The 25,383-nt window shown below is 35.8% G+C and overlaps 1 protein-coding gene across 4 annotated transcripts in view; it reads right to left on the reverse strand.

The window, feature by feature from the left end:
- The window catches only part of RB1 (RB transcriptional corepressor 1), a 131,313-nt gene that overhangs the window by 98,404 nt on the left and 7,526 nt on the right, over positions 1-25,383 (reverse strand). For all 4 annotated transcript variants that reach the window (XR_011071092.1, XM_068526980.1, XM_068526981.1 and 1 more), the window contains exons 3-4: positions 5,490-5,605; positions 1,514-1,633 (exon numbers count right to left, since the gene is read on the reverse strand). Coding sequence is in view for 3 of the 4 variants with exons in the window: in XM_068526980.1 (XP_068383081.1) it covers positions 1,514-1,633; positions 5,490-5,605 (236 nt within the window). In the remaining variant the exon portion in view is untranslated. The remainder of the gene's footprint in view (positions 1-1,513; positions 1,634-5,489; positions 5,606-25,383) is intronic.

Genomic DNA, 25,383 nt, shown 5'->3' on the forward strand with positions numbered 1-25,383 from the left:
TATATATATATGGCTTGCATTTTTATATTTCTATGTGACAGCATTAATGTAGTTAATAATAGCTTTAAAAGCTACTGTTTATTTAGCAGTTAGTATGTGCTTGGAGGTGAGCTAACCAGTAACATTATCTTACAATTACTCTGCAAGGAGAGCATTATTAGCTATATTTTACAGATTGAAATTGAGGTTTAAAGACGATAAGTATGTTTCCCTAGCTCACACAGTCAATGAATGACAAAATTATTATTAATATCTAGATCTGTTTAGCTTTTTAAAAGTTATCATAATCACTACAGCACATTGCCATATATACACATATAGTCTACCCTGAAATAAATAGGCTTTAGTATCACAGTTAATCTTCCCAACTGCTCTTTAAAAGAAGGTACATATAAGATAGAAGAAATCCTATTGATCTACCTCAAGGCCAATATACACTAAATTATCTCATATAACTAGTCAATGAAAATTCCAAATCCCTTTTGCAAAGGCCTGAGTGACCTTTTAAAGGCCAAATCTGGCTATGTCACTCCCTAGCTTAAAATCAATGACTCTCCATCTCCTGCTGGGTAAAGTCCAAGCTCACTATCAGTCTAATTCCCTCCTACCTTTTAGCCATTAGCAATATCAAAATACTTTACAGTACTGCTCTGGCTTTGCACACATGCTTATCACTCTGCCTAGGATACTCGGTCCCAGTCTCCACATATTTTGCTTGCTGAGTTTCTATCTATCCTTTAAACCCTACTCAGACATTGCCTTCTTCTATAGTTTTTTCACCCCAAAATTATTCTTACCTTTAAACATACACAGTATTTTGCCACTACATAATTTCTACTTCTTACAAATAATCCTCTACAATAGCACATTAAATGATTATTGCACTTATTTTTATTAAAAGATAGAATTTATTTATTTACTATAAGCTAATTGGTGATCATAGTATCATATGATTTTACATCCCTAGCATCTAACACATAGCGGGTACTAACAGTCACTTCATTAATGCTTGTTGTAGTTTCTTAATTTATGTGGAATAAAACAGCTGATAGCCTGAAGTTTCTTAAAGGATATTCCACAAAGAAACTACCTCTTCTAAACCGCCATGGAGAATACAAGTCATAGCTCAGTAGTATAGGTCACATACACCTTCCAGTGCCAACATGCTTTCTTTTTCTAAACATAGTTATCACCATTAGGAAGAATTTTAAATTTAGGTCACCCTTCCATTCAGAGCTACAAGTCTTCTGGCAGAGAAGGCTGAAGTGGAAACTAGCTTTAAGTTTGTTAAAAAAAAAAAAAATGAGAACCATGAGTAAAACAAGTAATTTTGGAAGAAACATTCAGAATGAATATAATTGGACAAATAAGAAAGTTAAGAATATTAAGGGGACAAATCTAAGGGGTAATACTTAATAACTTTACTAAGAACGTAACAGTTCCCAGATGGAAGCTAATCATGAACACTGATATGAAAAAGCAGGGTGTAACCCTAATAAAATTTGTACTTTACCTTTCTAATTTGCTGTAGAGTGCACACAACACATTATACTTCTTCAACAGTCTTGACATAACATTATCAACTTTGGTACTGGTATCGATTTCTTTTAGTAAGTCAAAAAATTTATAGACACTACAAAGGAAAGAATAGAAAAAAGTGAATCCATAACTTTAAAAATTCATTTTGTTTCATTTTCAAAGCATAGACATTTCAATTCAAAACACTTGTTAGCTCTACACCAAATCACTATTATATATCCTTTGGAAGGAACTTAGTTTTTGCATTTTACTAGAATTTAAAGAGGAAAAGAATCAACTAGTCTTCAACCTATACCACTATATCTATACACCTATGCCTACATCTACTTATCATCAAGAACACAGAAAAAAAATAAGGGTTATAACAGACATATACATATATTTATTTCTGTATCTATCTATATGTTTTAAAATCACAAGTTCACATCCATCTATCCAATTCCAACACAAAAACTACAGGGTTCCTTCCAGTGTTTCCCTTTCCATATTTATAACTCTTCTTTGACAGTGAGAAACCTGGGACCCACTTATCTTTAATTTACTCATTTAATCAATCCCCCTACATAAGTACCAAGCTACCCACTCCTCCACATGGGCACCCTCCTCTCCTGCTCAGACTGACTCCCCCCATCCTAGACTGCCCTCCCCCCTCCACATGGATACCGTCCTCACCCTAGTAGGGCTCTGACTCCTCACCCCAGACTGCCCTTACCTCACATGTGCCATGACTCCCTATACCAGCTGCCCGCACACCCTGCTTGGTCTCTGACATTGCACAGCAAGCAGCCCATGTCAAGAAGCCCCAGGCCCCTCGTGGATGACCTCCTCATCCCACTTTGGCTCTGGCATCCTTCTCTGGGCACCACAGTGCTCCCCACCACAGATGCACACACCTACTTTCTTCAGCCCACCAGCGGTTTTAGGACTGAATTGTTGGGGAAGGGAAAAGGGAAACTGATTAAAAATTTTAAGTTGTTTAAATAATAACTTTAAATCATTGTTTATTGTTTTCTATAAAAATTAACCTATTTGAAATATCAATACATACATTTTTGACTTCTGAAAAATAGGGCGCTACAGATAGCAATCATCAACTGCACCTCACATACTCACTTCTAATCAAGTTTGTCTAAGGAGTTATACCAAAGCAGCTAACTGAACTACAGGGTGGTCACTAGACCCATCCATAGGCTGTCTAGCAACCAGTGAGTTACAGGTTTCATTCCAAAAAGAGGGCTGTACCACTCAGACATTTATCTTGGGAACTGGAAAAATAAAAGCCTCAGCTAATCAGCAGAGGGCACAGAACACAAAAGAAGGTTATGAAAAGTTCCACTGATATAGAAGGGATTGGGGCAGCCATGACAAGCTTTGTGGGAAAGCAAATAAAGGAGGAATAGAAATGATACAGAGTAGATAATCATGATGCTGCTTAGAAAAGAAAAAGAATGGGGACTTCCCTGGCGGCGCAGTGGTTTAAGAATCCACCTGCCAACACAGGGGACATGGGTTCAAGCCTCGGTCCAGGAAGATCCCACACGCCACGGAGCACTCAAGCCCACATGCCACAACTGCTGAAGCCCGCGCATCTAGAGACCGTGCTCCACAACAAGAGAAGCCACAGCAATGAGAAGCCCGCGCACCTCAATGAAGAGTAGCCCCTGCTCGATGCAACCAGAGAAAGCCCACACGCAGCAACGAAGACAACGCAACCAAAAATAAATAGATAAATAAAAATCGATCCTTTAAAAAAAGAAAAAGAATGGAGCTAACCTGCTGAGAAAAAGAAATCAGACTTAGAACGGCATTTATTCAGGAACCACTCTCACTTCCAGTTTTGAGATATATGGCAACACCTATCCATGGAGCACCATGAAAACTGAGAATTGTTACTAAAAAGCCTTCTTTTTCTAGGGGTAACTTAAGTGAGTCTCTATTCCTTCTGTAGTCTTCCTCTGAAGGAAAGAAGTGAAGGCAGGAAGGTGAGAGGAAGGCAGGCAGACAGGCATAAAAAGCCATAATTAAAACACACAGATCTGTAGATAACTACGTATTAGGAGCAGTGCTCCATGGATTGATAATGGTCCATAAACTGTTTACCAGTCCACGATTAAGTACAGAAATTGAGGGTAAACACTTAAAAACTTTTATGGCAATTTGACATTAATTTTAATGCCTGCTGAATCCAATAATAAAAAATTTAGTCCTGTGTTTAGTATGATTTTTGTTTCGTTTTTCTAGTAATTAATTTATATTACTTATTTTTAAAACATCAGTCTATGACATACTGGGAAGAAAAGAAACTAGCCCTTCACCAGCGTACTTTTAAGAAGCAGCGGTTTAGATAACATTCCTGGATAGTTATCAGAACGCTGAGAGATGCCCCAAGAAAAAGTTGTACCAAATACATTACTATAATTATTGTAGTGATATTATTTATGATATGCCCATTTTATAAATTAGAGTTGCTCTACGAATACTCAGAGAAAACGTTTAGGAAAATCTTTTCCAGGAAAATTCTTTCACCTTATAGATAAAGGATGTAATAGACTTTCTCTGTCATATTTATTTAGCAGTCTATGGATAGCTATATAACACTGTATTGCAGTCATCTGTTTAATTTAAACTGGATGAGTTTCTTGACGTCAGACACTATATCTCACCTCTATATCATTAGAACCTAGTAGAGTAACATAGTGCCTAGCAGTTGATAAGTTTTGTTTCCTTCCCCCTTTTTGTTTGGCGGGGGGGGAAGGTAATAGGAGGAATCTACAGAAAAAAAGAGATCAAGACCTCATCAGCACCTATGGTGTTACAGGCGTTGACTCGAGAACTATTTACTTCTCTGCTCATTATAAGTTATTTAATTCTCATAATTCTATCAAGTAGTTAATAACTTTTATTTCACAGGAAAGGAAAGGAACCCGAGACTTAATAAGGATAAGCAATCTGCTCCAAGTCATATACCTTGTAAAATAAACCCAGTTTATCTTAACCCAAACATTCATTCTCTTTCTAATCACGAAACTAATCATGAATAAATCAACGTAAAATTTTATCTCTATATTTAGATTATTTTTCAGCTATATAAAAACTATTTTGATTTAGTAATTTTAGTTAATAAAGTTAAACTGTGAAATCTCTGAGAGGTAAACCAATTCTAATTCAATAAGTTAAATATGAACATACAAGGCCTTTGTTTCCACATTTTATTTAGAGGTAATAAGAAAAAGTTACTAAAACATGCAACAATTTAATTTATCTCATTTACACAAAACACCAATTATGTCTAACACTATATGGCTTTATCCAAGAGAAAACATATACTACTATCTTTTTGGTAAAATTATTTACTGTTACTTTTCATAAATATACTGCAAAAGAAATGACTGGAATTCCCAGGCTTCTCTTGACTTGTTGGAAACAGTAAACTCCTCTTATTAGGCTTAGAAACTCAACACAGACGTTAATTAAGTAATTACAGGGACAAGTATTATAATAGATATGCAACTGAACATACAGTCTCAAAACATATAATTATAATATCTATTATATTAAATAATCTTAAACTTTAATAAATCAACTAAATTCCTTTAAGATGGACTCACACTACTTTCACAAAGGTTTTAATATATAGTAAGTCTACTTCATATATCTTTGCCTTTTTTGTCCACTTTATCAACAGCTACAATTAAGAACGTTTACAGATAGTGAGAGACACAATGGAAATTTTCCCAGGACACAAACTGCTACATTTTTAAGAAAGTGTGGCATAAATACACCTTCATTAAGGGCTCCAACAGAGAACAGGAGTTCACTAGTTGACCTAAGTTTTCTACGATTTATTTAATTTTAGCATTTCCCACTAATTCCCTAAAGTCTATTAAAACGATAGTCCAGAAATAGTTTTCTTTGATGGCAGAGGCCTATATTAATATAAGAAATTTTACCTGGTTTCAATGTTTTTCTGCAGCTCAGTGAAAGTGAACGGCATCTCATCTAGGTCAACTGCTGCAATAAAGATACAGATTCCCCATAGTTCCTTTTTCTTTTGAACATAACCTTCCTGGAAACAAAACAAGACAAAACAAAACAAAACAAAAAGGTTCAAATATTTCATTAAATCATTCACACACTGGATACTGTGTTAAAACTGTATTATATGCAACTTTTTTCTTATTCAGCATAACAAAATTAGTTACTAAATCTTTACGAGGTCATATACTTGAGAGCATTTAATTCTACACTAGTAACAAACAAATTAGTTACAAAATTAGTAACTAAATTTTATACTGTAAGGCAAAAAAATTACTAGAAAGGTCAAAAAGTTAAATTACAACTTTCTATAAAAAATCTAGGGGCCAGTCAGTTCTCTGAAGTAAATATTTTCATTTTTCAGTAATCCAATATCATCAAAGCCAAGTTGAAAGATTTTAGACTCCATAAAATGGACTCCAATATCCAAAAACAGGTGAAAAGATAAACTGTGGTATATCCATTCAATGGAATGTTATTTAACAATAAAAAGGAAAAGTATAAATACATACAACATAGATAAATCTCAGTTATTACGCAGAGGAAAAAAAGCCAAATACAGAAGGGTACATGCTGTGTACCCTTTGATTTCTACAAAATTCTAGAAAAGGCAAAACTAATCTTTAATGTCAGAAAGTAGATCAGTGGCTGCCTGGGGACAGGAGTGGAGGTGTTGGGGAATGATGACAAAAGAGAATGAGACAACTTTCTGGAGTAATAAAAAATTTTTAGATCTCAATGGTTAAATAACATTTGTCAAAACCTACTGAACTGTTCACTTAAAACTGGTTGATTTAGTGTATATAAATTATACTTCAATAAATTTGACGTTGAAACTATACTTCATACATACTATTTCTGAAACTGAACAACAAAGTATATGTTGCTTGACTCTTATAATGACTATTAAGTATGTTTTAATAAAATGAATGAATATAAACTCATATACGTATATACACTTATAAGTATTTACATTACTATGGTCAATTTTTCAGGAACTACTAAGATGTAAAAGGTTGTTTGTCTCTATAATAAACAACTTCCAAACTACCATGATTTTTTAATTTTTATGCTTAATTCTTATGATTTTGGTTTGCTTCTTTGCTCTCAGGCTATCATCTGTTGAACCTAACTTCTCTCAATGTGTCTTCTTTCAGCAACTCCAATCTTTTTTTTTACTCTTTTAAAGTTGAGAAATGAAGTATTAAGCTTGTTAAAAGTGAGTATGTGTTTTATTCATTTTTTTTACATAGCAAATGTTATTAGGACATAGCAAACACGATTCAACACAAGCTCATCTGAAATGATAAAATGCCTAAATAAAATGTTGTATACATAGGTTCTGATTTTTAAGGACCTGAGGAACTTTCCTATAAGCAAAATGTGTGACCTTTATTTCAGATGATTTATAAATCTTGTTGTTTTTGTTGTTGATATTGTTGATGTTCTAGCTGCATCCCAATTAACTATATATATAGATAAAGTCTTCTTTCTTCTTCATACACAGTTATCTATGGAAGAAAAATAAATGTTCCTTCTAAACTTGAGAATATTAAGTATTTTAATCACCTATATTTGATTTAGTTCTTTAGCGGGAACCATATTACAGACGAGATCAATGTTATAAAACCAAATGATTCATGCACAAATATTTTTGTTAATCTATGTTAAGAAAATAATCAGTTTCCAATTAAGAGAGTCCTAGAAGAATTTCTAGATTAAAGTATTTAAGATTCTAGATATAGAATTATAGAGAGAGACAGAGATAGATATGGAAAGGGCTTGCATTTTAGTTGTAACCTATAACATCCACTTGGTCTGATCTTATATCTGGATGCCACCAAAATTTGCCAGAGGGAAAAAATTTACAAAGCCATGAAGATTAGAATCAACTACAAAATCCTACTTTATCATCATTTTGTTCACTTTTTAAAATAGTAGATTATACTGGAACACAAATAACATAATTTAACACAAAGTCATCTGATATGATAAATGCCTAAATGGAAAACATCAGTCTAACCACCACATTTGCAATCATTTAAAAATCATATATCTTCACATAGTTTTCTTTGCCTCTTCCAGTTTGTTTTTTTGTATCTTCCAAAATTTGATATCTCTAATAATTTTTAAAGAAATACTCATTAAAAAAAAAAGAAAAAAAAAAGAAGTACTCATTATGCAGCTGCCATGGTTTTATGACTTTGGGGATACAGTGATGAAAACAGAAACAAACAAAAAAAATTCCCTGTCTCCCTGGGACTTATACTTTCATTTATGTTAAGAACATGGATTTTGGTGTCAAACATTCAAGAGTTTGAATACTCTAGTGGTATAACTGTGAGCAACTTGCTTAAATCCAATTAGACCTCAGTTTCTACTAAAATAGGGATGATAATAATATCTAATCAGAGTCACTATGAAAATTAACAGTGAGGACGCTTTTTATTTTTATTTATTATTTTGGCCTCACATGGCGGCATGCAGGATCTTAGTTCCCCAACCAAAGGTCAAACCTGTGCCTTCTGCAGTGGAAGTGCAAATTCTTAACCACTGGAATGCCAGGGAAGTCTCTGAGGATGCACTTAAGTAATCAGCATGGTGCCCAGCATTATACTCATTGAATCACAGCTATCAATGCACTTAAGTAATCAGCATGGTGCCCGGCATTATACTCATTGAATCACAGCTATCAGCAGCAGCACTATTATCAGTGAATCTAGCACTCATTCCTCTATATCATATCTGTCTCAATACTATCCATAATCCAACCTTCTCCACACCAAAAACATCCATTCCTGGGAATGCTAAGGAATGCTGGAGGTGTGTGTGTGTGTGTGTGTGTGTGTGTGTGTGTGTGTGTGTGTGTGTGTGTGTGTGTGTGTGTGTAAGAAATCATGTTTATTGACCTCCAGCCCCTGGAAACCACTGACCTGATTTCAATTCCTTTTCCAGAATATCATACAAATGGAATTATACAGTCTGTAGCCTTTTTTGTCTGGCTTCTTTCACTTAGCATAATGCTTCTGAGAACTCATACATATTGTTGTATCTATAATATTAGTATTTATTCCTTTTAATTGCTGAGTAGCACTCCATTGTATAAATATGCCACAATTTATTTATCTATTCCAACAGCTGAATACACTGCTATGAATAAGGCTACTAACCCTAGCCTTAAATATCCAACTACAGATCTTTAAGTGGATGTATGTTTTCATTTTTCTTGGGTGAATATCTAGTTGAGGAATGCTAAGTTCTATATTAAATACAAGTTTAAGTTTATAAGAAACTATAAACTGTTTTCCAACGTGGCTGTACCATTTTGCATTCCCACCAGCAACAAATGAGAGTTCCAGTTGCTTCGCATCCTTACTAGCACTTAGTTTTTGTTTGTCTGTTCTTGCCTGTTTTTTAGCCATCCTAGTAGGGATGTAATGGTACCTTTTCCCAAGGACTAATGACACTGAGTATTTTTTCAAATCTTACTTAACATCCATGTCTCTTCTTTGGTAAAGGGTCTTTTCAAATATTTTGCCAATTTTCTATTCAGTTGTTTGTCTTATTAAGTTGTAAGAATTAGCTATACATTCTGGATTCAAATCGCTTAACAGATATGTGTTTTGCAAAAATTTTCACCCAATCTGTGGCTTTTCATTTTCTTAAATAGTGTATGTCAAAGAGCATAAGTTTTTAATTTTGATGGAGCTCAATTTATTACCTTGCTTTATAGATCATGCTTTTGGTGGTACTATCTATGAAATCTTTGCTTAACCCAAGGTCACGAGGATTTTCTCCTATGTCATCTTCTACAAGTTTAGATCTACGATTCATTTGAATTAATTTTTATAAATGGTGCAAGATATGGATTAAAGTTCATTTTTTGCATATGGACGTCCAATTGCTCCAGCATCGTTTGTTGAGAGGAATATCCTTCTTCCACTGAATTACCTTAGCACCTCTGTGGGCAAAGACTGACTATATATGTGTGAATTCTATTTCTGGATTCTCTGTTCTGTTCCACTGACCTACTTGTCTTTCTTTTTACTAGTACTACAATGTCTTGATTACTGTAGCTATGTTTTATTCTTTTTTAGTTCAGTTTGATTCAAGATTTTTAAATCTGTAAAGGACATCTGATTTACTTCTCATTGTGCAGATTAAGAAATTAAAGGCCTAGAGTGTTGAGACTTGCTCAACACAGCCAGTCGATGCCACAGACCTAAAACCCAAGTTTCTTAACACTCAATTTAGTATTGTTCCATTTATTTAAGAATATTTCCTTAATTACATTTCTACATCGATGTTCCTAACATTTTCACTACTGAAATCCTTAATCTCATCACCCTACTAAGAGTCCTGTACTCTTAACTATTTTACTATTCTGTACTCTTCATTTCTATTTTACTGAGAAGGGTAGAGAATCACAATACCAAAAGCCTCAACATTTTTCTCCACATCAATAATTTCTAAATACTATAAATTTCAGTCTTCCTCCAAATGTCTCTGCATCTTCAACTTCCTCTTCTGACTTTGACAAATGGACATTCTCCTCCACTCTCAAATTAGTATGTCTAATCCCTCCATACCTCCCACTTTGGATCACACTGCCTCTCATCTCCTTCAAGACCTAGTTTATTAATTCTTCCCTCTGTCTTGTAATTTCTCTAACAGTTCTTTCTAAACACTTATTTCCCTTTAGATAAGCTTGCACCACCTTAAAAAAAAAAAAAAAAAAACCTATCCCTGGACTTTAACAAGGTACTGGCCTAACCACACATCTAAACCTCTCACTATTCTCACTATTCACACACATACTCATCATGTACACTCTCACAGTCACACCTACTGCATCCACTGAACATATCTACTACAGAAGCACTATTCTACTGACGCTAGTCTCTAACTCTCCAAAGACCGCTCTCTTTCTAAACTGAATGGCTTTTTCTTTGGTTTCATCCACAAAACCTCTATACAACATCTAACACCACTGTAATGAAACCTTTTCCCTTAGCTTTTTAAACACTCTAACATCCTCATTCTCTTTATTTCTCCCAACTTTTTCAGTGTTTCCTAACTCCAAGGACTTTTTCCCAGAACCTTCTCTTTTCCTTCACAATCTCATCCACTGCTATAGCACCCTCATCACCTCCATACAGATGTTTCTCATATCTCATCCTGCTTTCCAGCCCTCACTGCTCTCTCAAGATCCAGGCCCTATTTTCCAATGGCAATTTACAACCTAAAATCTGTAACTGATTTGTTTTCTTGAAAATTTAGTTGAGAATTACAAAATGAGCTCAGAACAGCACCTTAAAAATTGTTAAAACAGAGGAAAAGTAATTTTTACTCAGCCAAAAGAATGACCAATAAATAAATAAATAAAAGAAGAAAAAATGGGGAAAGGGTAAGAAAAAGCATTTTGCAAAAGAAAAAACGGTAATTTCCAATAAACATATTTTGAAAATACTGAACCTCAGAATAGTGTCAATTGAAGGACAATTTGCAAATATGCATCAAGATCCTTAAGAGTTCAGTTTTATCTCTAAGAATTTATCCTATGAAAATAATTGGAGTGTTGAGTCAAGATTTAGTGTAATATATGTTCAAAGAATTATTTATAAGAGTAAAACTAGTGGGAAAAGCTTAAATATCTTTAAATAAAACAGTTTAAAAAATTATGATAGAGCTATATCATGGAATAACATAAAACTCTTAAAACATTTCAAAGATTATAAGGACATGGGAAAATACCAAAGACATGTTAAGAGAAAAAAACACCAGAATACAAAATTCTGTGTATATTTTGACTCCAATTTTGTGAAAAAATTTTAAAAGGAAGGAAAGGCAAATATATATCAAAATGTTAACTATTATCTCTAGGTGGTAGGATTACAAATGATTTTCATTTCTTCATTAACACTAGATACATTTTCTAAATTACCTAACAACTATAAAACGGGGGGAAAGTAAGTCAATTTAAAAGTATTAAATTTATATAAAGCAGGAGAGAGAAAAATTAGGAATATCCTTGAGAAAAATCTTTAAAATATTAAAACTGTAATTACATATACTATAGTTTAAATCGAAATCTACAATCAACACTTAAGAGGCTACCTATTTAAGCTGTCGTTTAATTTAGTTCACCTGAAGCACTCAATCGACAACCCCAAATTAGTGATGACTTGTACTTGCTTTATCACAAGCACTAACTTATAAAAGAGCTCCACCAAGTGGTAACATAAATCATCTTGGAAACATCTGAAAAGTAGGTTATCTTACTAGTCATGCTATCATAACCAACATGAATTCAAACTGAAATTTTAAAAGTTAAAAACACTACTCTCTCTTATCTTCCCTTTTAAAAATATCAGCCATGACCAAGATGGAAATAAGCCATAAGAAATATGCTCTTTATCTCAGGGTCAAAAAGGATACATCCTTACACTAGATTCATGAGACTGTAGTGCGTGATTAGCCATAAAGTTACAAGTTAAATGTATTAGAGAAGTAGAGGGGATAAGAGCTGCCTTTATATTCCACTCCTGGATTTCCTCCTTACCAAGGTTATATGTAGGAACAAAAGGGATAATATGCTAATATGCCAGAAAATCCTCCCTCTCACTTGCATAATATTAGCCCTCAGCAGTTAGTGTTAAGGAAATTCTTTGATGTGGTCAGAAGAAGCAAAAGGCAAGAGTACCACTGTCAAGAAGAAGAATGCCAAAGCTAACTTTCCTTGTACTCAATCATATTTTTGATACCATATTCAAGGGTGAACACCAACTGAATTAGCCATCCAGTTACACAATGCCTTTGTGGGGAGACAGTTGACTCTACTCCCAGAAAAACATGTACCTGGCAAGCTGAGATTCATCTAGCCTTCTGCCCAAGAACTGAGTATCGGGGGCTCCCTCCTTTAAGAGCTCCTACAGAACTGAATGGATAGGCCTACTTAAGCACTTAAGTAAAACTTAAGTTCAGTTTACTTATTTGCTCAATTGTCCATATCTCAACTAGTCTGTAAGCATTTTGAAGACATAATTATATCTAATACACCGCTACACCCCCAAAAACCTAGTACAATGTCCAGCACTAACTTGATGTTAAATGCACATTTTTTAAAAAAGCAGTAGCAATAGTCATCCCCCCATATAGGATAGAATGACTTTTTTGACTTTTTTTTCCTCCTAGTATGCTTAGAGAAACAAACAGCAACTGAATCATGAGTAAAAAATATAAGGTAAGAATATTGGTTCTACTAGTTTCTTTAGCTCCTGATCACACATTGATAACCTAGTGAGTATCAACAGGACTAACTCACACAAACAAATGATATTACAGACCTCATTTCCTAAACATGTGATATATAACTGACCTGGAATTTAGTTTCTAGTCAAGCTCTCTGCTTGCTTTATTGAGTCGAAGGCCCAAAAGATGATCCACCCAAGAAGATATAGCCACAGAGGAGAGAAAACTGCTGCCATAATAAAACAACGACTAATTAATTGGTTTTTCTGTAAAAGATCAATGAAACCGATGTCTACCACTCTTAGAAACAAAGATGAAAAAAACTGAGGAAGTCAACTCCTACAACTCAGATTTAATTATATGTATAAAAGGTATCTTCCAAAGTTTGCATGTCAACTCCTTCTACCAGTATCACATATAATACTTGAAAAAATAAAAACATAACTAATGAATAAATGAGTTGGCGTTAAAATGAAAGAATCTCAATTGGAAGGGAAATGAAAGGGATCATTGACCATCAAGTCCTGTGCTCTGGGAGTTTCTAGGGTTCCAAATCATAAAATGATAATCTTTGGCAAACGTGCTGAAATTTTTAAAAACGTAAGAGAACCTATATGTTTACTTTCAATAATGCCTCAGTAACTAAAGTAGCAAATACTTCACTTTTGCTAGAATTCAATTCAGCAAGGTAACACAATTTACCTTTACATTGATAAAAAAGCACTGGCTGGCAGCTTCGTATGCCTTGAAGAAAACTAGGAAAAATTATTAATTAATAAACTAAGTTTGGTAAACTTCTTAAAACAGATCCAAGGTGGGGAAAGTTTGGTGGTTTCTGACTGCAATATATTGATAATTCTGATTCAACTTACCTTAAAAAAAGTTTGTAGAATGAGAAAATCAGAGCACATATTGAAAAGAGGTAAATTAAAACAGGAAGAGAAATAGGAAATTTTGATAAAATAATTCATTTCAAAGCTCTCCTAAATATCTAGGTCTCATATAAACTTGACTATCTGTTTATAGCTGAACATGTAATAGACAGAAATAACTACCAATCAGAACATCAATAATTATGAATATCAGGCCTCTAAAACTATAATGCACATAATAAGGAAAACATTAATTCACTGATAGATCATTTACAATCATTTATTTCAAAACATCTGTTTTATCTAAATTATATTTATATAGGGCATAAAGATGTTTAAAGTACAGAAAAACAAATAGTCCTATTAAATTGAGATTGAAGATATCCTAGCAAACCTGGAAGCCTATAACAATCTCCACAGTCATTCCAATCCTTTGGAAAAGAAGATGCTATACAGTATGTGACGTATCCTTCTGGTATCTACTTCTAATATGGAGAATAAAACTTAGAGTTTGTCCCTATGTTTGCGGGGAATTGATGAGGGGGTAGTTTTTTAAAAGAAATACATTATAGCTGTTTTCAGTCATTTATATCCTAACATGTACTAGAAAGAATTTTTTTTAATCTTAGAAAACTATATAAAATAAGACCCCAAAATCCAAAATAGGTGGGTAAAGAAACTGGGCATTTTAGGAAGGATAATTTTGTACCTTATTCTCTAATTCATTTAATTTATTCAGCAAATATTTACTAAATGCCTACCAAGCACTGAGCACTATTATAACTGCTAGGAATACATCAGTAAAAAAAATAAACATTCCTGTTTCCTGGAGCTGACATTTTAGGGGGAAGAGAACGATAATAAACAAAAATCAGTATCTGTAAGTAAACTATATACTATGTTTGAAAAAGAGGCCTTCCCTGGTGGTGCAGTGGTTAAGAATCCACTTGCCAATGCAGGAGATACGGGTTCGAGCCCTCGTCCAGGAAGATCCCACATGCCACGCAGCAACTAAGCCCATGCGCCACAACTACTGAGCCTGCACTCTAGAGCCTGTGCTCTGCAACAAGAGAAGCCACCGCAATGAGAAGCCCGCGCACCACAACAAAGAGTAGCCCCCACTCGCTGCAACTAGAGAAAGCCCGTGCACAGCAACAAAGACCCAATGCAGCCAAAAATAAATAAAATTAATAAAATTAAAAAAGAAAGAGAGAAAAAAGAGCAGGGTATCGTACACTGTTGGTGGGAATGTATATTGGTGCAGACACTATGGAGAACAGTATGGAGGTTCCTTAAAAAACTAAAAATAGAGCTACCGTATGATCCTGAAATTGCACTCCTGGGCATAAATCTGGAGAAAACTCTAATTCGAAAAGATACATGCACCCCAATGTTCATAGCAGCACTATTTACAATAGCCAACACATGGAAGCAGCCAAGTGTCCATCGACAGATGAATGGATAAAGAAGATGTGGTATATATACACAACTGAATATTACTTAGCCATCAAAAAGAATGAAATAATGCCATTTGCAGCAACATGGATGGACCCAGAGACTATCATACTAAGTGAAGTAAGTCAGACAGACAAAGGCAAGTATCATATGATATCACTTACATGTGGAATCTAAAAAATGATACAAATGAACTTATGGACAAAACAGAAACAGACTCACAGACACAGAAAACAAACTTATGGTTACCAAAGGGGAAAGAGCTTGGGATTAACAGATACACACTACTATATATAAAATTATAAAATAGGTAGACTTCCCTGGCGGCACAGTGGTTATGAATCCACCTGCCAACACAGGGGACACAGGTTCGATCCCTGGTCTCGGAAGATCCCACATGCCGCAGAGCAACTAAGCCCGTACACCACAATTACTGAGCCTGTGCTCTAGAACCCACGAGCCACAATTACTGAGCCCATGTGCCACAACTACTGAAGCCCACGCACCTAGAACTCTGCAACAAGAGAAGCCACCTCAATGAGAAGCACCGCAATGAAGAGTAGCCCCTGCTGGCCACAGCTAGAGAAAGCCCACACGCAGCAACGAAGACCCAATGAAGCCAAAAAAAAAAAAAAAATTATAAAATAGGTAAACAACAATGTCCTACTGTATAGCACAGGGAACTATATTCAGTATCTTGTAACAATACACACACGCACACACACATGCGTAACTGAATCACTTTGCTGTACACTAGAAACCAACACAACATTGTAAACAACTATACTTCAATTTAAAAAAAAGCAGGGTAAAGTGAATAGAGAATTTGAGGGAGAAGAAGGGGCAGATTACAGTATTAAACAGTCTTAGGCCTCACCGGAAAAGTGAGATATCAGCAAAGATTTTATTCTATGAGCAAAGACATAATCTATTAAATTTTTAAAATGTGAATGTCTTCTGACCCAGTGGTTTCACCTCTAGGAATCTACACTACAGCAGTACTCTCATTTGTGCATTAAATGTATATAAAAAGCTATTCACTGCAGCAGTTTGTAGTATCAAATGTTCAAAAATAAACTAAATGTTTGTTAACAGGGGAATATATAAATAAACTACACATCCATACAATGGTAAATACATCCACTAAAAAGATTAAGCTAAACATAGAGGGAGAGGTGCTCTTCAAGATACATCACTACATAAAAAAAGCAAGGTGCAGAAAAATGCAAAAACTAGAAACTTTTATTAGCTGCCTACGGAGGAGAAGCAGGCAGCTTAGGGGAAAGAATGAGAGAGACTTCTCAGTGTTTACATTTTTATTTCTTTTGAATCTTGAACCATCTAAATCTACTGCCTATTTCAAACACACTGATAATAAATTGGCTAAAAAGTGTAAGTAAATAATAAGACCTCAGTGAGGTAAAATAAAAATCCTTTGTGTGTGTGGGTGTGAAAGGGGAAGTGAGGAAGGGTTGGAGGGATAGAATGAGCAAAAAATTTATCAGTGGTTATTTCTACAGAGGTGGGAATACAAAGAGAGCAATGGATATTCACTTTTCACTCTATTACTATAAAATTTTTTAAAACAAGTATATTTGAGTTTTGAATATATATGGGGGTGTGTTTATATATGAATATATATATTTTTGAAATGCTGAAAGGGAAATATAGAAATGGTGGGAAAAAATGACAAGATGTTAGTATCTGAAAAACTACATACTATGCCTTGAAAAGTGGAATTCAAAATAGTAATCAGTTATAAGAGTCATAATGACCACAAAACAAAATAAAATAAAATAGCTTCTCAGAAGAAGCCTAGCTAGTCTTCATTCAGAGATGAGAGTAAAATTCCTTCCATGGATCCTCAGAAAGAAGAAAATATACTGCAGTAAACAATACTGGCCAACAGTAAAAACTTTCATGAAGAAAAAGCAATTTTAAAAGTAGGAAGTCAAATTATATATTATAATAACAATTATATATAATTATATGTTAGATATATCTGAGTAGTTCATGATGAAAGTTCATGATGAACTTTAATAATGTTATCCAACATATATATTAAGTTTAAAACATTAAATGGTAAAAAGGATAGTAAGGAAATGGTTTGATTAAATTTTTTAGAGAATAGAAGAGAAAAAACAATAAAACCAAAGACTAGTTTTTTGAAAAAACCAACAAAATAGAGAAGCTTTTAGTTAGATTGATCAAGAAAAAAGAAAGACTCAAATTAGCTAAAATTAGGAATGAAATAAGGACATTAAGACCAACCTTACAGAAATAAAAAAAGAATTAACAGGAATGCTATGAACAACTGCATGCTGACAAATTAGATAACACAGATGAAATGGACAAATTTCTAAAAAGAAACCAACTCCAAAAGAGGTGGACCAAAACCAACTCAAAAAGAAATTGACATCTGAAAAGACCTCTAACAAGGTAAGAGGTTGGATTAGTAATTTCAAAACTTCTACACAGAGAAAAGTCCAGGCTCAGATGGTTTCACTGGTGAATTCTACCAAACATTTAAAGTAAAATTAATATCAATTCACCAAATTGCTCCATAAAAACTGAAGAGAAGGAAACATTTCCCAACTCCTTCTGTGAGAGGTCAGTACTACCCTGACACTAAAATCATACAAAGACATTACAAGGAAAGAAAATAGAGACCAAAATCTCTTATGAACATATGCATAAAAATTTTCAAAAAAGGGCTTCCCTGGTGGTGCAGTGATTAAGAATCTGCCTGCCAATGCCAGGGACACAGGTTCATGCCCTGGCCCGGGAAGATCCCACATGCCGTGGAGCAACTAAGCCCATGCACCACAACTACTGAGCCTGAGCTCTAGAACTCGCAAGCCACAACTACTGAGCCCACGTGCCACAACTATTGAAGCCTGTGCGCCTAGAGCCTGTGCTCCGCAACAAGAGAAGCCACAACAATGAGAAGCCCGTGTACTGCAACGAAGAGTAGCCCCCGCTCACCACAACTAGAGAAAGCCCGCATATAGCAACAAAGACCCAACACAGCCAAAAAAAAAACCTCAACAAAATATGAGGAAACCAAATTTACAAATATATAAAAAGAATTACAGACTATGACCAAGTGGGATTTTTAGGATAAGTCCCACTTTATCCTAAAAATGCAATGTTGGTTTAAAATCTTAAAATAATATAATACATTATATCAATAAGGAGGAAAAAAATATGATTATCTCAACAGATGCAGAAAAATCATTTGACAAAATCCAAAATCATTTGACAAAACACTCAACACAACAGGAATAAAAGGGAACATCCTCAACCTGACAAAGGCATCCACAAAAAGCCCACGTCATAAGTAATGGTAAAAGACTGAATGTTCTTCCCCCTAAGATAAGGAAAAAGACAACAATGTATTGAAGCTTCTAGCCAGGGCAATTAGGGAAGAAAAAGAAATAAAAGGCATCCAGATTATAAAGGAAGAAGTAAAACTATCTCTATTTGCAGACAATATGATCTTGTATTCAGAAAATCCTAAGGAATACACTAAAAAACTATTTGAATTAAAATATGAATTCAGCAAGTTTGCAGCATACAAAATCAACATGCAAAAAGTCAACTGTATTTCTATACACCAGAAATGAATAAACCAAAAACCAAAAATGAATTCCATTTATAATAGAATCAGTAAGAATAAAATACTTAGGAATAATATTTTAATCGCAAGACTTGTACTCTAAAAACTAAAAATACTGTTGAAAAATTAAAGAATATCTCAATAAATGGAAAGACATTTCACGCTCATGCATCTGAAGATAATATTGTTAAGATGGTAGTACTCCCCAAATTAATCTAGAGATTCAGTATAATCCCTACTGAAATCTCAACTGTCTTTCTAAAAGAAACTGACAAATTGATCCTAAAATTCATATGAAGAGAGAATTCTGGGAAGATGGCAGAGTAGGAAGCACTAGAAATCTGTCTCCCCACCTGGACAACAGTTGCACTGGCAGAATCTGTCTGATGTAACTACTCTGGAACTCTGGAGTCTATTAAAGGCTTACAACTTCCAGGGGAAGGCAAAGAAGGTAAATGATAGTTAATTTCTGTCAATTTCAGCTCTGAACACAGTAACAGGTACCCATGGCCAACTGTCACCCACCTGGCAGGCAACTATGCACATGTTCCTGGAACAGCCTGCACAGAATCTGCAGGAGCCAGGGTGGGCAGAAAGGACCCAGTCCTCCAAATTTCACAGATCTGTGCTCTGATCACTTATCACTGCTCATCACGGAGGAGCAGGCAAAGAGGTGGGGGCTACTGTTGTTGAACCTCCCCCATTGTTGCAAGCACCTCTCCCTCTAGTTGAAGTGACTGCCAGGAGATTTAAAAAGTTGGCACCTTCCCCCTACTCTTCATTTTTTTCTCCTTTTCCTCTTTTGGGAGCCAGACATTGGACTAAGACATTCAAAAGCAACCGAATACATGGAGGAAATTAGAAAGTCACAGTGCACACCCAAGAAAGGCACATAGTCAGAAAAAGACCTGAGAAGACCTTAAATTTATACTTCAGGCTGATCCCTGGCACAGACATAGCCTACAACAATCAAAACCAAACCAAACAAAAATGAAAAAACACCAAAAAAACAGCAAACTCTAGGGAAGTGGGGAGAAATGAATGAAATGAAATAAATGAAAGAATATACACAAAAGGAAATAAGAAAGGAATTTAAACATTTCAATAAAAAAGCCAGCTAAACACAAAAGAATTAGTGAAAACAGAAAATCAACAGAAAAACCAAGGAAACCAAAATCTGGTACTTTGAAAAGATCAATAAAATCAATAAGCCTATACTCAGATTAACTACAAAAAGAGAGTGAAAGAGAAGACACAAATTACTCATAACAGAAATGTATGTGACTGTTTTTCTCTTGCTGCCTTTTCTCTCTTTAACTTTTGCCATTTTAATTATGATACGTCTTGGGTTCATATTGTTTGGGACTCTCTGTGTTTCCTGCACCTGGATATCTGTTTCATTGTCTAGGTTTGGGAAGTTTTCAGCCATAATTCCAACAAATACATTTTCTACCCCTTTCTCTCTCTCTTCTCCTTCTGGGACCCCTATATTGTGAATTTTAGTGCACCTGATATTGTCCCAAAGGTTCCTTAAACTATTCTTCTCATTTTTTAAAATTTGTTTTTCTTTCTGTTGTTCTGACTGGGTGATTTCCGTTATTCTATCTTTCAGATCCCTTATGCGTTCTCCTGTATCACCTAACCTTCTGTTTATTCTCTCTAGTGTGTTTTTCATTTCAGTTATTGTGTTCTTCAGCTCTGACTGGTTTTTTTTTGTATTTCCTTGTTAAAATTCTGTGTTCATCTATTCTTTTCCCCAGTTCTGTTAGCATACTTATTACTATCACTTTGAATTCTTTATCAGGTATTTACCTCTGTTTCATTAGAGTCTGTATTTTTTCCCCCAGGGTTTTCTTCTTGCTCTTTCATTTGAGACATATTCCTGTCTTCTCATTTTGTTTAACTTTCTCTGTCGCCATGAAATTAGGTGAAGCAGTTACCTCTCCCAGTCTTGAAGGCATGTCCTCATGTGGGAATGTCTCTATGCAGTCTGCATGTGCCCAGTTGCTTCGGTAGGAGCGCTGCTGGATCTGAAGTGAGCGCAGTCTGGATCTTCCCTCAGGGTGTGCTGGCAGCCAATGCTTTGGTAGGAGATAGGGCTGAAGTTGGAGTGGCTACAGTCAGAGCTGGGGCTTCTCTGCTCAAGGGCTGTCACCGCCCTGTGAGAGGTGGGGCGGGGCTCAAGGGGCTGGAACAGGAGTCCTGAGGGAACCGGGTTTCAGCTAGGTGGGTGGCAGTCCCTGTCTTGGTTTGGGGCTCGTCCAGGGCTTGAGGGCATGGGGCTGCACTTCTGTGCTGGTTTCACTCTCCCCACCCTCTGGTACGCAAGCCTTGGTTAGAGGCTGGGTCAGGGCTTGAGGGGCTGGTACCATGCTACTGACCTGGTTTGGCTCCCTTCTAGGCGTGAGCAGGGACACACAATCCTGTGATGGCAGTCTCCACCCTAGAGCTAGTTTCGCTCCCTCTCGAGTGTGTGCAAGGAAGCCTCATTCGAGTGACAACATTCTCCGCCCGGGATCTGGTTTCGCTCCCTCCCGAGTGTACACACTGACACACATGCTGGCAATGGCTGCCTCCACACTGGTCAGAGACAGGGGCTGGGTCCAAGCAGGCTTGGATCCCTCCAAGTGTGCGCACTCTCATCAACAGCCTGCGCCTTAGTGGGGTGCAGCACCAGAGCAAGAGGCGCTGGAGCAGGAGCCCTGTGCAGGCTGGAGAGTACACTGGGGCGGTCCTGAGAAGCCGGCCAGAGCCCCAGAAAGTTTTCAATCTGCTGCCTCTGTGCTGTGACTGGGAGGAAGCAAGTCTGTGCATGCTCTTCAAGAGCGGTGTCTTGGTTTCTTATATCTCTCCAGTAAGCCCCACTGATTTTCAAACCAGTTAAGGGGGTCATCTTCCAAGCGTTGGACCCTTGGGCTAGGGTGCCTAATATGTGGCTCAAATCCCTCACTCCCCCAGGGATAATTCCCAAGCCTGTGACATCCCCTTCCTCTTCTGTGTCCCCCACTAGCGGGTACAGGTCCCGACCAGATTGCTTCTCCTCCCTTCCGACCAGCCTTCGTGTGGTTCTTCCTTTACAGCCTTGGTTGTAGAAGAGTCACCTTGCTAGTCCCGGGTCGATTTCACCAAACATCGCTCTATATGTAGTTCTGGTTTTGATGTGTTCAAGTGAGTGAAGGTGAGCCCGTGTCCTTTAATTCCATCTTGATCTCTCTCTCCTCCCTCCGTACTGTTTTTCACAGTGGCTGCACCAATATACATTCTTACCAACAGTGTACTAGGGTTCCTGTTTCTCTACATTCTCACCAACACTTGTTATTTCTTGTCTTTTTGATAATAGCCATTCTAATAGATGTGAGTGATATTTTATTGTGGCTTGATTTGCATTTTCCCGATGATTAGAGATGTTAAGCACCTTTTCATGTACCTGTAAGCCATCCATATGTCTTCTACGGAAATATGTCTATTCTGTTCCTCTGCCCAGTTTTTAACTGGATTGTTTGTTCTTTATGTATTTTTGGATATTAACCCCTTATCAGATATATGATTTGCAAATATTTTCTCCCAAATGGTAGGTTGCCTTTTCATTTTGTTGATGGTTTCCTTTCCTGTACAGAAGCTTTTTATTTTGATGTAGTCCTACTTGTTTATTTTTGCTTTTGTTGCCTTTGCTTTTGGTGTCAAATTCAAAAAATCATCGCCGAGACTGATGTCAAGGAGCTTACCACCTATGTTTTCTTCTAGGAGTTTACGGTTTCTTATGTTCAAGTCTTTAATCCACTTCAAGTTCATTTTTGTCTATGGTGTGAGACAGTGGTCCAGTTTCATTTTGTGCATGTTGCTGTCCAATTTTCCCAGCACCCTTTATTGAAGACACTGCCTTACCCCTATTGTATATTCTTGGCTCCTTCTGTCACAAATTAATTGACCATATATGTGTGTGGGTTTATTTCTGGGCTCTCTATTCTTTTCTATTGATATATGTGTCTGTTTGAATGCTAATCCCATTCCATTCTGATTAATGTAGCTTTGTAATATAGTTTGAAGTCAGGAAGTATGATAGCAATGATACTTAGATACAATACCAACCAAAGGCATGATTCAGAAAAGAATTTATAAATTGGACTTTATTAAAATTAAATACTTCTGCTCTGTGAAAGATACTGTCAAGAGAATGAGAAGTCAAGCCACAGAATGGGAGAAAATATTGGCAAAAGATATATCTGAAAAGGACTGTTACCCAAAATACATAAACTCCTCCTAAAACTCCTCCTAAAACAATGAGAAAATAAACAAAATATTTAAAAAATGGCACAAGGTGTAGACACCGCTCCAAAGAAGATGTACAGATGGCAAGTAGGCATATGTAAAGATGTTCAGCATCACATACCATTAGAGAATTGCAAATTAAAACAATGAGAGAGCACACCTATTAGAATGGCCAAAATTCAAAACACTGACAACACCAAATGCTGGGAAGAATGTGAAACAATAAGAACTTTCATTAATGATACAGCCACTCTGGATATAATCTGGACGTTTCTTACAAAAATAAACATACTCTTACCATAGGCTCTTACCACAGAATCCAGCAATCACACTCCTTGGTGTTTACTTAAAGAGTGGAAAACTGATGTCCACACAAAAACCTATACACAAATGCTCATAGCAGCTTTATTCATAATAGCTAAAACCTATAAACAGCACATCCATCTTTCAAAAGTGAATGACTAAACAAACTGTGGTCCAGCCATACCATGGAATACTACCAAAAAAAAAAAAACAACGAACAAACTATTTGCAATGGGCTGAATTGTGTTCCCCCCACAAAATTCCTATGTTGAAGCCCTAACCCCAAGTACCTGAGAATGTAACTGTATTCGGAGACAGGGTCTCAATGAGGTACAGTAAGTTAAAATGAGGACAGAAGTGTGGGCTTAACCAAATCTGACTAGCATCCTTACATGAACAGGAAATCTGACACACAAAAAGGTGCCAGGGATATGCGCACAGGAAAACCATTCCATAACATAAGGAGAAGGCAGCCATCTGCAAGCCAAGGAGGGAGGCCTCAGAAGAAACCAAACCTGCCCATATCTTATCTTGGATTTCCAGCCTCCAAAACTGTGAGAAAATACATTTCTGTTGTCTAAGCCACTGTAGTATTTTGTTACAGCAGCCTTAGCAAACTAATATATTGACATATAACATCACTGTATCTCCAGGGAATTATGCTGAATGAAAAAAGACAATCCCAAAGATTAAATACTATATGATCTCACATCCATTTCATTCTTGATGTTACAAAATACATTTGACCCTTGAAGAACATGGCTATGAACTGTGTGCATCCACTTACAGGCAGACTTTTCTTCAGTAGTAAATACTATACTACTACGTGACCTAAGGTTGGCTGAACCTTCAGACGTGAAACTGCGAAAACAGAGGAACCTTGTATACGAAGGAACTGCATATGCAGATTGTTGACTGTGTGGAGGGTTGGTGCCCCTAATCCGCACACTGTTCAAGGGTCAACTCTATGTCATACTATCATTGAGTAAAGATCTTATTAAATGTCTATGTACAGTCAAACTGGGCTATTGGTACTGTCAAGATAATACTTGAAAAGATGATTATAATCATCGGTCACCTTTACAGAATATTACAAAACAAACTCATCAGCTTGAAAACTAGTCAATAAAAGCAAAGAATAAAGCACTTATCCTACCTTTCCTGAATGATATGTACTTAATAAGAATAATTGATGGAGGAAAGTTTCCATTTACAGAAGAATTACAACTAATAACTGAATACGGAATGATAAAATTATCAGTTCACCATTTAGCAGCCCCTAATGGATCTAGTCAATGGTCATCAATAATAGCTTACATCAAAAAAAAAAAAAAGAGAGATAACAAGACATTATGTGTCTACTAATAGTCATACACAACAACATCTCTGAAGTATTTCTTCTGGAAAATATCAAACCAGGATCTGATCAGGCCTCTAGATCCATTTCTAGGAAACACAGAGAATTAGCAAATATGTTAAACAATGAAGGAGGTACAACCTGTAAAATACACACAGTAAGAAACTCCACAGGATAAACAATCCAGTTTCTTCAACAAATAAATTGAAAAAAAAAAAAAAGAAGAAAAGAAAGGAGAAGGGGGAGGGAAGGAAGACGTGAAACCAACAGATTAAAAGAGATTTAAGACACAAGTCAACCAATCATACTGTATGGACCTTATTTAAATCCTCATTAGAACATACTGAAAAAAAAAAAAGAATTTATGAAACAATCATGAAAATTTGAACACTGGATACTTGATATTAAGGAATTTTCATTAATTTTGTCAGGTGTGATGAACTGTGGTCATTTTTTTTAAGAGTTCTTATTTTTTTCCCCATACATACTGAAATATGTACAGATGAAACATCATATCTGGGATACTTCAAAATAATCTGGGGTCAGGGAGAAATAGAGTTTGGCTATGACTGATAACTGTTGAAGCTGGTTAAGAGGTATATAAGAATTCATACCATTTTCTCTATCTACTTTTATAAATATCTGCAATTCTCCATAATAAAATGTTTAAAAAAATTAATCTG

Source organism: Eschrichtius robustus, chromosome 18 (genome assembly GCF_028021215.1).
Source record: "Eschrichtius robustus isolate mEscRob2 chromosome 18, mEscRob2.pri, whole genome shotgun sequence".
NCBI lineage: Eukaryota > Metazoa > Chordata > Mammalia > Artiodactyla > Eschrichtiidae > Eschrichtius > Eschrichtius robustus.